Raw genomic sequence first — 14558 nt, 5'->3', positions numbered from 1 at the left:
TCTATTTACCGGGACAACTACAAGTTGCCACCATTTATCAGCAGCCGGTGGCCGCACATCAAAAAGATGTGCGGCAATAATGAGAATTGCCGAACATTTTTGCATTTTTCACAATCAGGAGAACATTTGTTTAATGAAATGTCGACATCGGTTATTACACGAAAACTAATTAATCAAATTAATGCGACTATTAAGTAGCCAACACAGAGTGTATGGCATGTGCGGTGAGAGAACATAAAAAAACATGTCCTATATATTTTGATTTGATCTCTTTGGTTTTTGTAACGGCATCATACACATTCGGAAATAATATTTCAAGTTCTTTGGCCGCTGTTGGTCCAAAGCGATCTTCACTCTGTTCACTTCGAACACATACACACACATCACCCATTGACGTTTATTACACCCAACGCATCAATGGAATGTTGAATATCTGTTCTTCTGGGAGAATAGAATGTGGCAGGTAGAATCATGATTGCTTTGCGCCATTCGGTTATGACCACCAAAAGTTTGTTTACCCTAGCAGCAGTCAGTGACGATGCTCAGGCACTGGCGGAGATGCTTATGAGGATGATGTGAGTTGGTATAGATTATGGTGTGGATTACTCACTCGGTGAATAATTCGGTTTAATTTCGAAACATACAGGTTATAATCGTCACCAAGAATATTGAACAAACACGTTCCATGCTGGTTTGCAATCAATCCCAAAACATTTTGGAAATGCGAATTTAAATTCTTGTTGAAACAAAATGTGAAGTCAACACTATAGAGATATGTTTCACGATTAAGCAACCGAAAGTATATATTATCCCTCCAGAAAGATAATGAGTTATAAGGGACCATTTTTGAAACCGTACAGGAATGCATTACATCTCCTATATCTGGCCACATGTATTGACAAAAGAGGAGGGAGGATACAATTTAGTATTTATTCAAAATTGTGACTTTAATACACATCTTGTACTTCTTCTACATCAAAATGCAGCAATGTTTTGAAATCGAATCAAATTTGTCTTGATATTAGAATAAATTGTTGAATTAATTTTTAATGTAATAAATATTTCATTGTGTGGCTGTTTTGCATTTGCATTCATATGACACAAAGGTAGTCGTGTTAAATTAATTATATCGAATACATATATGTATGCATATGTGTTAGTGAATATAATATCGCGTACTTGCGAGAATATTCGTTGGAATGAAATCCGTATTCAGGAAGTCTGGTGTACCCCTTATGACAGACAGGACGCCAGAAATGTTCTCTTAATTAACATATATATATATATATATTATGTGATGTAAGTTAATAATCTATGAAAGACCGAGAAAACTGAACTACCGCTGTCGAAACCCATATGCAAGAAAACATTCCCCTATATATGCAAGGATTAATGGATGCACCATACATGGGATGCATTCAAGATTAATGCTAACATGACAGCGACCAACAATTAAATGAATCTATAGGCCACCACTTACACATAATAAAATACTTATAAATTGTAATTCAATTTCCGAAGAAGAAACAATAACAGATGAAAAAAACAGCAACAACAACAAGTGGATGAAATAACAAACACGTTCAAATTTTGGCCAACGACGAAGAAAAATAATAGATACGAACGAATTCCGTTGGCCCTTCCACCACCTACCTAGACACCATGTACCAGCACTTGTCACCTTTCATTGTTATGGTATTATAGGGCAGCAGCCATATGACGAACGTCACTTTGCATATCGGGACAGATCACTCGTTTATCATGTGCTTTGCCAGAGCGACCGAGCGAATATTGAACATTAGATGGTACCTGGTTGCAAGTGGGTGAATGAAAGATTGATTGATTGACGAAACCAGTGCAATGCTCATATCTTATACAACAAATCAACATATTTCGTTATGAGCAATATATATATATATGTATATATATACTGAGCTTGGAAGTTATTTTGAAACACAGCATGCATATGGGTAAAAAAATCTTATAGCTCATAATAAGATTTGGTATGACTCCCACACAATGTGTCTTGAAAAATTCACTCTATTGGCCTTAAACATCGTTAATATTAAACTAAATTCGAGAAAAATTGGCAGAAGCAAATGACGATGTGCAAACCATTTAAGCATTTAAGTATTATTGTTTTTATTCAGCCTGTTGTTTTTCCTTATTGCCCATTCAAAAATATTGCCAACATGATTCAGAATACCAACAATCGTGGATATATTAATGAAGCGTATCTAAAAATATCCGCTTGTTAGAAATTGATGGCACATGATGCCATCTGTCATAGCCACCCCTCTGGGGGTACAAATGGTATACCGTATTGTTGATTTAAAACGAAAATGTCATAAAACTATCGAAAACGAAGACAAAGTGTTTAGAATATACTTCAACACCAGCGCCATTCATACGTACGTACGTAACTAGATAGAGATATGTATGGCGAACAATTAAACAGACAAAAATGTGATTCGGTTCTTCATAATTGTTTTGTTTTGTTGGAATAATTTTTCCTTGGGTGATTCACACTCTAACGGTATTTTTGGATATATTCGTAGGTTTATGTGCTTGTAGAGATTTTCCCTTACAACAAATATTTAATTTATGAGTGGAACAACAACTGCCTCAACGCAGTTTTGCTAATTGTGCAATCATCTACCTTGATAAAGAACATGTGATTTATAGGGAAGTGTCATCCCCAACGGAAAGACAAATTTAATATACCCTTCATCGAATGGGGGGTATGTAAAAGTAAAATGAAATTTTGTTGAGCATTTTGCTTATTTTCGTTTCGTAAATTATATTTGTAATTCTCTTAATATTCCAAAAAGTCAGCAAACGAAATAAAAACAACACATTTGTAAAAAAAAATAAAAAGAAGAGGATGTGTTTTAAAATATGATGCATACGATATTTGTTCCATCACGCAAGAAATGCACATATGACCAAATTTAGTAAGAATTGAAAAAAATGTTTTCATGAATGAATGGATGGATGGATGGTGTCACAAACATTCAATTATTTTTTTTTAGATGGCATGAGTAAAATACACATCCATTCAAATGGAAGCCGATTTGAATCTATCTAGTCAATCAAAAAAATTGAAAATCTTAAACAATTTAGAACAAAAAATAATTTTTAAATTTATTTCATATTGTTTTGTTATTTTGGATTTGTGTTATTTGGACTCGGCTTAAGATATATGAAAACATGCATTGGGCCATTGTACCTGCATGGGTACAGCCTCAAAAACCATCAAAATACTAGATTTCACCCAAAAATTGTGAATTATTAAATATTTTCATGTTGAAAATGTAACCCAAACGACAACCGTAGAATATAAATTGTTTTGCTTCGATTACCTATAAATTAATTTTACTTCTTATCTTCTTCGTGCAGAAGTTTAAGGGTTTCCATTGTTTTGTCAGTGAATTGAATAATTTTAATTTTGTTTTCATAACTTTTCGAGAAAATAGTTTCAAGTCAGTTCTATGTTTATAAAACTATAAAACAGATTGCATAAAACCAATAATGGTTTTAAAAATAAAAGTTAGATGACCAGCAATAATGTTTAATTTTTATTGCATACATGGATTGAGAAATATCGCAAGCAACTATCATTTCGGGGGAGAAAAAAACATTTAATATTCCAAACATAAATATCCCACTGTCCTGGGCAGAATACTTCTTCGCAATAATATTAAATATATGATAATATACATACACATATTTATATTAAGACATTATTTTCATTTTTTTCGCCCATTATGAAACTTGAAAAAAAAAACAAACGCCAGTTTTTTTTTTCGGCAATATTTCGGACAAAGAACAACACAAACCGCACAACAAATCAAGCAACAATAAAATAGAAACCACAGCGGCGACGCCAAAACAAATGACGTAAATTAGCGACAAAGATCAAATCGTTAAATAAAATTTAATTCTTCATTCAGAAAATATGCGAAAAGAACCTCCGAACCAAAAGGAAATTGTTACAGATACATCTGATTGAGATGCGTGTATACAGGCATCTTCAAATCTGGAAAACTTTTCTTGATTCGAATAGCTGTTATAAATTATTAACTGATTAAATGCCAACGGTAACATTATTTGTATCTATATAATGTTTAAATGATATTAGTATTCAATCAAGTGATTTCGAGACTAGGTTCGTTAATAAACCTTGCCTGATACAAATTGGTCGCATCGGAATATATCAGGAGTATTACCTATCCCCTTTAAATGTTAGATATGAAATTAAAGGGAGTAAAACAGTTTCAAATCTTCTACGTTGCTTGGTTCCTACACAATCTAGTTTATTCAAAATAAAATAACTGAAAATAACAATTATTTACTAAATTAACTAACAAAACATACTCATAGCGTTGCCGTTGTCTCTGAGACACTTCCTCTCTTACACAAATGTCTGTTTTACGGAAATGTTCAATCAGAGCACTTCCGAAAAGAGTATCGCTCAAAATCTATTTAAAAACTAAAAGCCAATTCATGTCTTAGGTATGCCGTTGCCATGTTTTGTTTGTGTCTGTGTGTGTTTTGTTTGCGGTACTCAGTGTGAGATATCTAGTTGACTAGCTGTTGTGCATGTATGCGTTGGTATTTTGACCAACAGTATACGTCAACTAGCTCTGTGCTCATTTAACCAAAATAAGAGAAAATCAAAGAAGTGTTTGGGGCAATGGAGAAGAGACGATACAACAGCTGTTGCTTGCAATGGCAACAGCAACACAATGGCTGTTTTGCTGCTGTTCGACATCTTAGCATTTGTTGTTGTTGTTTTTGTTATTAACATAACAACCTGAATGGAGTGATCTTTTCATTTCATTTTGTTTTTTTTTTACTTTTATTGGGGGGGATATAAATAAAAATATGTTTGCAATGTTATGCTCACTTTTGTCCCGATTATTCAACGGAAAAGAAGTGTCTTCGAACACAAAGTATTCCCGAAGAAGAAGACAAACGCCCAGTCTGCAAGGAAAATTCAGCAACAACAAAGAAGAAACAAAAAGGCAAACACGTGAATTGAGAAATCTGAAATACAAATAAAGCATTTCTGCTTGTGAACATTTTTGTTTATGAATGAATCTGTCCCGAAAATATTTGGTCTCCTTCCCGCAATGAAAACTCTCCAACTCAACAATACCCACACCTACATACATAGTAAATGTGAATAATAACAAAAATATACAGCTATATCTGTGTGAATTATACTAGATATGAAAACGATTCTGGCAAAGTATGAAAATCTGAAAACTTATTAATAAAAGCCATCCGCAACATTCGAAAAGACATCATTTGCAGAACGGTCGTCAAAGTGAAAAGATATTAATCTCTTAAAACAAAAAGTAAAAGAAAAAACAAACAAGAACACATCTCGGCTAAAAAAATAAGAGGCCAACATTCAAATAACAAATTTATTTTTTTTTCGACAAACAATAAAACCCTACCAAAAATTAAAAAAAGAAAAACTTATACAAATACCAATCACATTAAAGAAAGTGCTATCGTTAATATAGACAAACAAAAAACAAAGAAAGCATCAAAAGCAAGCTGTAAATTCATCGATATCGATTTAAATGATTTATTTATTTTTTTTGGATAATTGTTTAAGTCGCGCGCACAACAAACCGAAACAAAATAGAAACCGACAGCGGCTGGCACTATTTTAAGTGAGCTGAATAAGTGTAATTATTATAACGGTTATATTTCCATTGGCCACAAACGACTTTATTCGTCTGTCGTCGCTCTTCTGTACCATTGTCACACGCAGCGATTTTACGCATAAGCGCCCCTTAATTGTATCGCAGCAGTGTAGAGTGCCGTTTTGAAGAGTTTAACGTGCGTGTTCTATTTGACAGCGTGTAGTCAGTCATACATACTTGAGACTAAGTTGCATTTATCGCAAACATAATTAATAGAAAAACAACAAACCAAACATCTTACCACAAAGATTATCATTTCAACGCATTTTTTGTGATTTCTGTTGGCAATTTTGTTAAACGGACATCTTATTAGCAATGGCGGATTTATCACACGAATTAGGTGCACTGCGCTTCGTTATGGTAAGTTAACACTTGATCATATATACATATACATATATTGTTTTTATTTATCTCGTATAAATAGGAACTTAATGGCAGGATAGTTTAGATTTGGGGTTTTTAAGCCCATATAGAAATATGTTATATATTTATATAAAGTACTAATTTTGGGGTGTTTTTGGGACTTGTTGTAAGTGGTCTCGTTATAGTGATTTACCCGCTCCAATTACATTTCAGCAATTACCAATATATTCTTCCCAAATAATTTTCGAATAATTCTCCTTTTTTAATTGGAACATATAATATTTGTTTAAAGGGTTGTTATTTTCTTCAGGCAATATTATTAAAGTGCTTTGAATCTCTGTCTCTCTACTTACATTTCTGAAATTACCATATAGCACACTTTTCGAATAATATAATCGATATGAAAGTTGGCAAATTTAAAGCATTTTCATATTTTAAGATTTCATCTGTCTGTCGGTCAATTATTGCTGGCATTTTGAATTGCTTAATAACCTACAGAATAATCTTACTGTATTAGCAGATTTATAATTTTATTTTCAAAATCTGGATTTTTATATATGAAATTATTTAAATTCTACTCTTTTTACATACTTCCGTTGGCGAATAAAGTCTTCAAGTCTGTTTTAATAAACCCATATATATTCGTTTACTCCACGTGATTAAGATGTAGCTTATCAAATTAAAATTATTAAAATAAAATAACTAATTTGATAATCTGGTTTGGTCACTAAGTCCTTATTATTATTATATATATATATATTGGGTCCATTTAACCCCTTGATCTGCATGTGAAAATAGTGCCACCAAAAAAAATCTGCCTAACGACCAGTCACTCATCATCATTCTAGTTTCTTACACCGTATATAATAATGCTTGGAAACAGCAATTTGCTGTGGTGACACTCTCTACAAGCCATCAACGCATAACGACATTTCCCACTTAAAACTCAAACAAGTTATTGTGCCAATGCACAGTCGTTTGAATCTTGTGAAATATCGCATTGTCTTGCCGTTAGATTAGACACAGTCTCAAACTCTTCATTCCATTCAAATTTAACGGTGGCAGCTTGTCTTTCAAATGCACACTACACCAAATAATGGCCCCCCTAATAATAAACACAAAAACCCAACAACTTTCGACCTTGATTAATTATGATGTCTGACGATATCCATGGTTTCATGCAAGTTTTGTTTTATTAATCCAAAGAGAAAGTGGCCTAGCTTTTTTGGTGTGGTATGGGTAATTAATTAGTGGAAACCCTGCAACAACACCTGTTATGAAAACAATGCTTCGAAATGGAACTGTTCACAGCCCTTTAACTAACACTGTCATGCAACAGCAATCCGACCCTAATCAGAGCCATGAGTGAGAAAATTGGTTTAGTATACATTCTTCTTTGGTTGCTGCTCGATCGGTGCGAAGTGGGGCGATTTGTTATGAAAAGAAATGAATACTTAAAATTTGGGATTGGGTGCAGCATAAATAGGGTTACATTTACGGACATATGTTTGTATACTCACTATAAATAAACGGTAATTGTTGTTGTCCGTTGTTAACTGTATTAATTGTATGATACCTACCATCTAACACACTCTGTTCTAAATTAAATTACACTCTACCCTGAACTACTTTTAATGGCCATAAATTTAATGAAATTTATTTTTTCCGTTTTCCTGGAAGTCCTTTATTCTCTTCAATGACAACAAATCATAAATCATTAAATAGTAAATATCTAAACTATTTGTCAGCAAATTTGGGGCAAAGGAGTTCAACAAATGGGCTGCCTAGACAATATTAAATACTTTTATTTCAAAAATAAATGAAACATAACCATACAGTGGGTACACCATGGGAACACATCTTGTTATCCAATCTTTGGGGTTTCTTCTTTTTCGATGGGTGTTAATAAAATAAATAAATGCCAGACAACAAAAATATACACTTGTTTAGAAACACTATAGATTGCTGACATGATCAACGACGCCATTTCGTTCCGAACCATATAATCGGATGGACACACAATGTTCTACACATTTTAACCTCGTTGACGGTCAAAGTCAAGTGAGCAGGAATCGCAGAACGCCAACAAATGTTTACACTCTCGCGCCATGTCACTGAAAAGTGTGTGGTATTTTGGGCTGTTAATCTTTTGATCTGAACAACCACGTTGATCTGTGCACATTACAAGTACCAGTCAATTGTTGATGGACATGGGAATATCTAACTTGCTTCCAGTCGTTCAAATAATCCCAACCCGGTGATTCTTGATATTTTGTTAATATCTACTACTAGATATGTATACACTTGGTGGAAATGTTTCCGTTCTTGCGAGAACAACCTAATGTCCATGGGCAACAAATCCGATTTTCTTCTATGGCAAATTGTTTTCAATGTTAAAGACATCCAACATTTGGCTTTGACTATGTTAGTTAATATGTGCAAATATTTTCTTGGCATTGGCGTCAACACATGTGCGACTATGGCGGAAAAACTCAAGACACCAACAACAGCAACAACGAAGCAAAGCAAATGAAAATATTTTAATTCGCTGAAACACGGACGCCCCCCGTTATTGGCCATGCCAAGAATTCAAGTGATCTGTTCTTTACTCACTCATGCAAACAACAACAACAAAAAACAACAAGGAAAATAAGTATGTGCGCCAGAATAGTACATTAAATACAATACAACAACAACAACAACAACAGAAATAAATAGAATATTTCAAAAATTGATATGAAATGGTCAAGTGTTTTCCTTTTTCTGGTTATTATTATTTAAACAAAGACATATAAAAACCCCAAAAAAAACTATATTCACTCTATTTTTTACGATTTATATATACACATATACCACACAAACACGCACATATGTACACATATATACTATAATTATACTTGTCGTTTTTCTTAAAATGTAAGGAATTCGCCATGATTTATTGGAAAACATTTGGAAATTCCTGAAATACCAAAGAAATTCAAATAGAAAAATAAAGATAGATATAAAATAAAAAATGTTTTAGATGGGATTAGTGGACTGGGATATAATATGTTATGGTACTCAGACAGTTTTTTTACTCACCGATATCCCGAAATGACAAATTACAGACCCTTTGTAATATTAAAAATCACTGGCGCCTAGGGCCATCTAAATACCTATAAAGCGGTTGTGCCTTTTTATGGTTTCTATACTTTTATATACCTTTTGATAGGAATATTCACCCAATGACAGCTCAAAATATAAATTAGAACCAATTTGGTTCGAAAATGTACCTAAATACCGAATAATTAGGGGTATAGTTATATGTGACGGCTACCCCGAAAAATGGAACATTGGTGTCGTTTCCATTCTATGATTCTAGGATTTAGTAAATCCAGTGGGTTTCAAATGTCAATTCCATTCCATATATGCCAAATAAATCCTCATAAAGGAAGGTAAAGCTGCTAAAAGTTCTAATCGACACGCCAATTTACGAGCTAGATCTACATAGAAAATTATTCTGATCAAGAGGTGGTCCAAGGTGCTACAAACGGAATTAAACTCCACCTTTGGGTATATGTATATAAATATGACTGCGTTATTATCCTTAAATTCGTCCGAATCAACAATTGCTTGTGATTGTCATTCCACAATTCGGCTCCGCATTGCCACAATTACGATAAGGTAAAAAAAAAAAACAAATTAGACCACCACAGCCAAAGAAAAAAACCAAAAAAGGGTTCGCTGTAATTGTCACTGACGAGCAATTTGTAGAAACAAAAATACATATTTTCTATGATTATATTCCAAAGCTTGTTCAATCCAATAAAAGGTACCCTCCTAATTCACGTATTTACCAAAAAAAGATTCTACTCGTATCCTCCCCTGGACCAATTTTTTTGTTTTTGTAATTGCTGCGCTACAGCATCTTTTTTCGTAATCATTTTAAACGTTCACACATTGCTATGCCAACTATTGCCAATTTTGTGTCTTTATCGTTGTTTTTCCCCCGGCTATTCATTCATTCATGATATCTAAAAGTAGAAAAAAGGAAAATTTGGCTCTAATACGAATCAATTAAAATCCAAGTGTTATGCCATTGTAACGACCGAACTCTGTTGCTAGCCTGGCCCGTGCCAACATCTTTACCATTTTGTTTACCGGCCATTGCAAATGAAAAGAATTTGATTTATTTACGTCTTATTTGGGCGAGCGGACGGACACTCGTAGTCGAGCAGAAAAAATTGTCGATTCAGTACCACTCGGAAACTAACCCAAATATATTTTAGTTTAGTGCAAATTTTCAATTCAGCAAACGGGTAAAACTAAAACAAATCAAATATTAGTTCTTTTGTAAATTTACTTAAATATCGTTTTTTTTTTTTATTGGATGTTGGTTAAATATCGACTAACAACAAGCCGATTTTCTTATCGAGTGTTATATTTCAAGAGACTGATTATTATTCGTCTTCGCGATAGATTGTAACCAAATGGTTCTGAATGCTGTGTGCATTCGAAATGAAAGAACAATTATTACAGTTTTATGTTTAGAACTTACTGGATGTTAGTGGATACGTTTATTCTTAGAAGATATAACAACTACGATCCGCTGTTTTACAGCACCTGTGGCTCAGTTATAAATGCATTGGTTCAAAAAAAAAATTATTATTTTCACCTCGTTTCTGTAAAATTCCAAACATACGAATACGAGCAGAACGAAACGAACGAATGGTAGTACCACTATTACAGAAAATCGATAGTGAATTACATTCTTTATGCGAATTGTGAATTTAGGAGACATGTATATTTAGATGTTGTATAATTACCTTTTACAGAATTTTTGAGAAAAAACAAAACAACTGGACTACTTGTCGAAGAGATGGAAATGTTAACGAACACACCTAATATTTTACGACGAGTATTTCCCGATTTTACATTTACTACATGATATGAAATTCTAACAACAACCGCGAGCGTAATATTGTTGACAAATAAAACGCAATTAGATTTTTAATTAAAATATTTATTTTATGACGTTGCCAAAATATTTCTTTGTAGATGATAGTGCGGATGAAATGTCTAAAATCGAATTCAAGGTTAACTTTTTGACATTCTTTTTAAATTTTGAAATGACTATGCACAAAATTCGACATGACTCATTTTTACACACATTCAAAAGCGTCTACTTGTTGCTAATGTATTTGGATGCAGATAAAAATGCAGATTGTGAATAGTGGTGGACATATTCAAGCATACATGCAAGTTTAATAAATGCCGCATAGCTTTTTCAAAAATAAAGATATCGTGTTGGTTTTTTCACTTTTAAATCGGGTACTTTATTCACTTTATATGGAATAAATAATAATTTAGGGAATGGGAATTGTCTCAATTTTTGCTTGAACAAAACTAAAGCAACTCTACAATACAAACCGATGGGCTCTACAATTTTAGTTAATTTTTAGTGTTATAATTCGATTCTTAACCCACAGGAAACAAACTGTTTTAGAGCTTATATTTAATAGGCAGTCAGTAAATATATATTACGGTATGAATGTGGACGACACATATCAAAAGAGAAATTTAAAATAATTTATTGGCAGATTTCTTGTAAAGTATCGATCAAACTATTTATATGTTTGCTGTTTTTTGTTTGTTGCGTTCAGTTGTGAGTTACGGGGTGTTAAAAATGGAAGTGAACAAAGAGAAAATTCGGTACATTTTACAGTTTTTCTTTGACAAATGCGTAAATATAAGCCAAGCGGCTTAAATTGTGAATGGTATTTATGGATCCGATACTGTAACAGCCAATTATGTGCAATTTTGGTTTCGTAGCTTCCGTTCAGAAATTTTTGATGTTAAAGATGTACTATGCCGAAAATGTCGATAAAATGGGAGAAATTATCGAAGTTGACCGGCATGTTAGCAGTCGTAACATCGCCCAGGAGCTAAAAATCGACCACAAAACTTTTTTGTGCCATTTACACAAAAAAAAGAATAATGGATTTCCTTTTTCTTTGTGAGATCGGTTTGTTTGCTGAAGAAAATATATCGCTTGTTTGGGTGTTTCAGCTTGACAGTAACCTCCAAACATACACCAAAAAATGTCAAAGATTGGTTGATGGAGTAAAAAATTCGGGTTTTATAATGGCCAACACAATCATCAGATTTTTACCCTATAGAAAAATCTTTGGAGTATAATAGATAGCATAGCAAAATCAGAAGAGTTTCACAAGCAAACTGACATAACCTCTTCCCAAGGGTTCAGGATGCAAGGCCTATATATATTACTTTATAAGAATTTCGTTTTCAACAGTTTTGAAAATGAAAACTTGTCAGGCAATCCTAACCAAAATTTTTCAAATTTATTTAAATTCTTCAAAATCGATTAGTATATTTTTCTTCCAAAATTGTACCTAATGGAACAGGTTTCGAGATATATATATATATATATATATATACCATTATGATCAGTATCGGTATTTTAAATTGTATGTGTGTGTGTGTTTTTTTTTCAGGACTCCCCACTATCTTCAAAAGTAGCCATGTTCAATAATCAAGTCAATCAGCACAAGCAGTCTCAGCTTTTAAATCCATTCTCGCAAACGGATGGCCGCTCTTCACCAAAGCCCACATTCTCCAAAGATGAGTACGGCAAGTAAGTTACACACAGTAATAACGACCTCTCCCTATGGTATTTATCGATGTAAATCAATTTTTTTGCAGGCCCCTGGCAGGAAGTTTAACAGAAATGAGAGGACAAAAGGCCAATATTCACGTGTTGAAAGAAATGTTGGAGCTTTGTCAAATTATTGACTCGGAAGGTTACAATGTCAAGGATGAACCACAAATGCGCGTCATACCCTTTGGAGAGCTATTTAATGTGAGTTGGAGATGAGCGTTTCAGTTTTTGTTTGACAAAATAAAATATCTCTTGTGTTTTTAGATCTACAACTACATCTCTGACAAAGTTGTGGGGATTCTACTTAGAGCCCGCAAACACAAACTGGTCGAATTTGAGGGTGAGATGCTCTTCCAAAGACGTGACGATGATGTTCCAATTTTCTTGTTGAAGCCGATATCGGAGATACGACATGAACTAAATGATAAGATAGAAAGCATTAAACGATCGGGCAGTCCTGCTCCACAAGCCACTTCGGTATTGTTGGATAAGAAGGCGCATGGCTTAGATGTTCCTAGAGGCGGTACACCTGTGTCACGTACTCCAACACCACAGTCCTCGAAGGCTGCCTCGCCAGTACGTGAAACAAAAAAGACCAAATCTAAGGCTGCGGCTGCTCCTACCCCACTTGAAGTACCAAAAATTCAACTAAGCGGGGAAGCAGACGTAAAGGATTCACCTAAATCAGAAAATACCGAAAATCAACAACAAACCCAGGTTCCTGTTTCCCAAGAGGAAGCGCCCGAACAAACAGAAGCTGCTGCAGTACCGACTGAGACAACAATACCCCCAGTACAACAAACCCAACAACCCACAACAGAAGATCCGGCGAACAAAAGCGACGTCAACAACAACCCAGCCGATCTGCCAGTCGTTGAAGTCATTGAAGCTACAGCCGTCTATGTCCGATCGAACAATAACGGATCTGTACCACCCACCAGCAACACTGAAGCTGCAACGACGCCGGCCGCCTAAAATCAGCAACACTAGTTTATAATCCCATCCGATTAACCTATCGAAAAGTACATTAGCTCCTAAGTAAAACTAACTTTTCACGTAATACGTGTACGCAAAGTGGACGGAGAAACCGAATTGAGTAGCAACCTTCCCATAACTTTTTTGTGGAATGGGCTTTCGTTTCACGACTCCCTAGAGTGCAGTATTGTAGACAGGTGTAAATAGCTAACGAGTAGCAATGTATCAGAGTAATAATAAGTTTGTCATTTCTAACATTTCCTTTGGTCCTTCTGTAGTAGCTAATCATCTCATATCGTGGCTCCATGAAGAGCAACCATCAAATGTGTATCATACATACATAGTTATATTATGGTTATTTATTTATATATACTTCTATAGTGATATCTGAAAAAAAACAGCAACACAAAATCATTAAACATAATTCAATAAAAAAAAACATGTAATCTTAACAATTACATTGAATTGTTGGCATCATTAACAATTTGCATTGGTGTCATTGCGGTAAGTTAAATATGTTGGATAATTCCCAAACGCTGCCTTTTCATTCTAACTTTATATATGAATATAGGCCGAGACCATAATATATACGCTTTGTAGTCGATTTTAACAATATTCATAGAATCACTTTATGCATGTCCGTTTGTAAACAAAGTACACACCGCACTTATTATCTAAATTTGATGAAATTTGGCACGGCTCACATATTTGGTCCATGTACGAACCCTATTGAAATTTGTGAAAATCGGTTCATATGCAAAATTTCGTTTAAGGGGAACCCTCCATTCCAGGGGTCAAACATGTTGTTGATATAATTCGAATCTACACTAATTAAAGAATGT

General features: G+C 34.0%; 1 protein-coding gene across 1 annotated transcript; it reads left to right on the top strand.

The window, feature by feature from the left end:
* Positions 1–6033: 6033 nt before the first annotated feature.
* On the top strand, positions 6034–13716 carry LOC133338950 (uncharacterized). Its single transcript, XM_061547077.1, has 4 exons — positions 6034–6080; positions 12578–12717; positions 12786–12942; positions 13006–13716. Exons 1-4 carry the CDS (start codon positions 6036–6038, stop codon positions 13714–13716), a joined length of 1053 nt encoding a protein of 350 aa, XP_061403061.1. The 5' UTR covers positions 6034–6035.
* Positions 13717–14558: the final 842 nt, after the last annotated feature.

This window comes from Musca vetustissima, unplaced genomic scaffold (genome assembly GCF_032173495.1).
Source record: "Musca vetustissima isolate MV318-11 ecotype Yass unplaced genomic scaffold, APGP_CSIRO_Mvet_v1 utg704, whole genome shotgun sequence".
NCBI classification, from domain to species: domain Eukaryota; kingdom Metazoa; phylum Arthropoda; class Insecta; order Diptera; family Muscidae; genus Musca; species Musca vetustissima.
The sequence above is the reverse complement of the archived record's forward strand: the minus strand, read 5'-3'. Positions and strand labels throughout refer to the sequence as shown.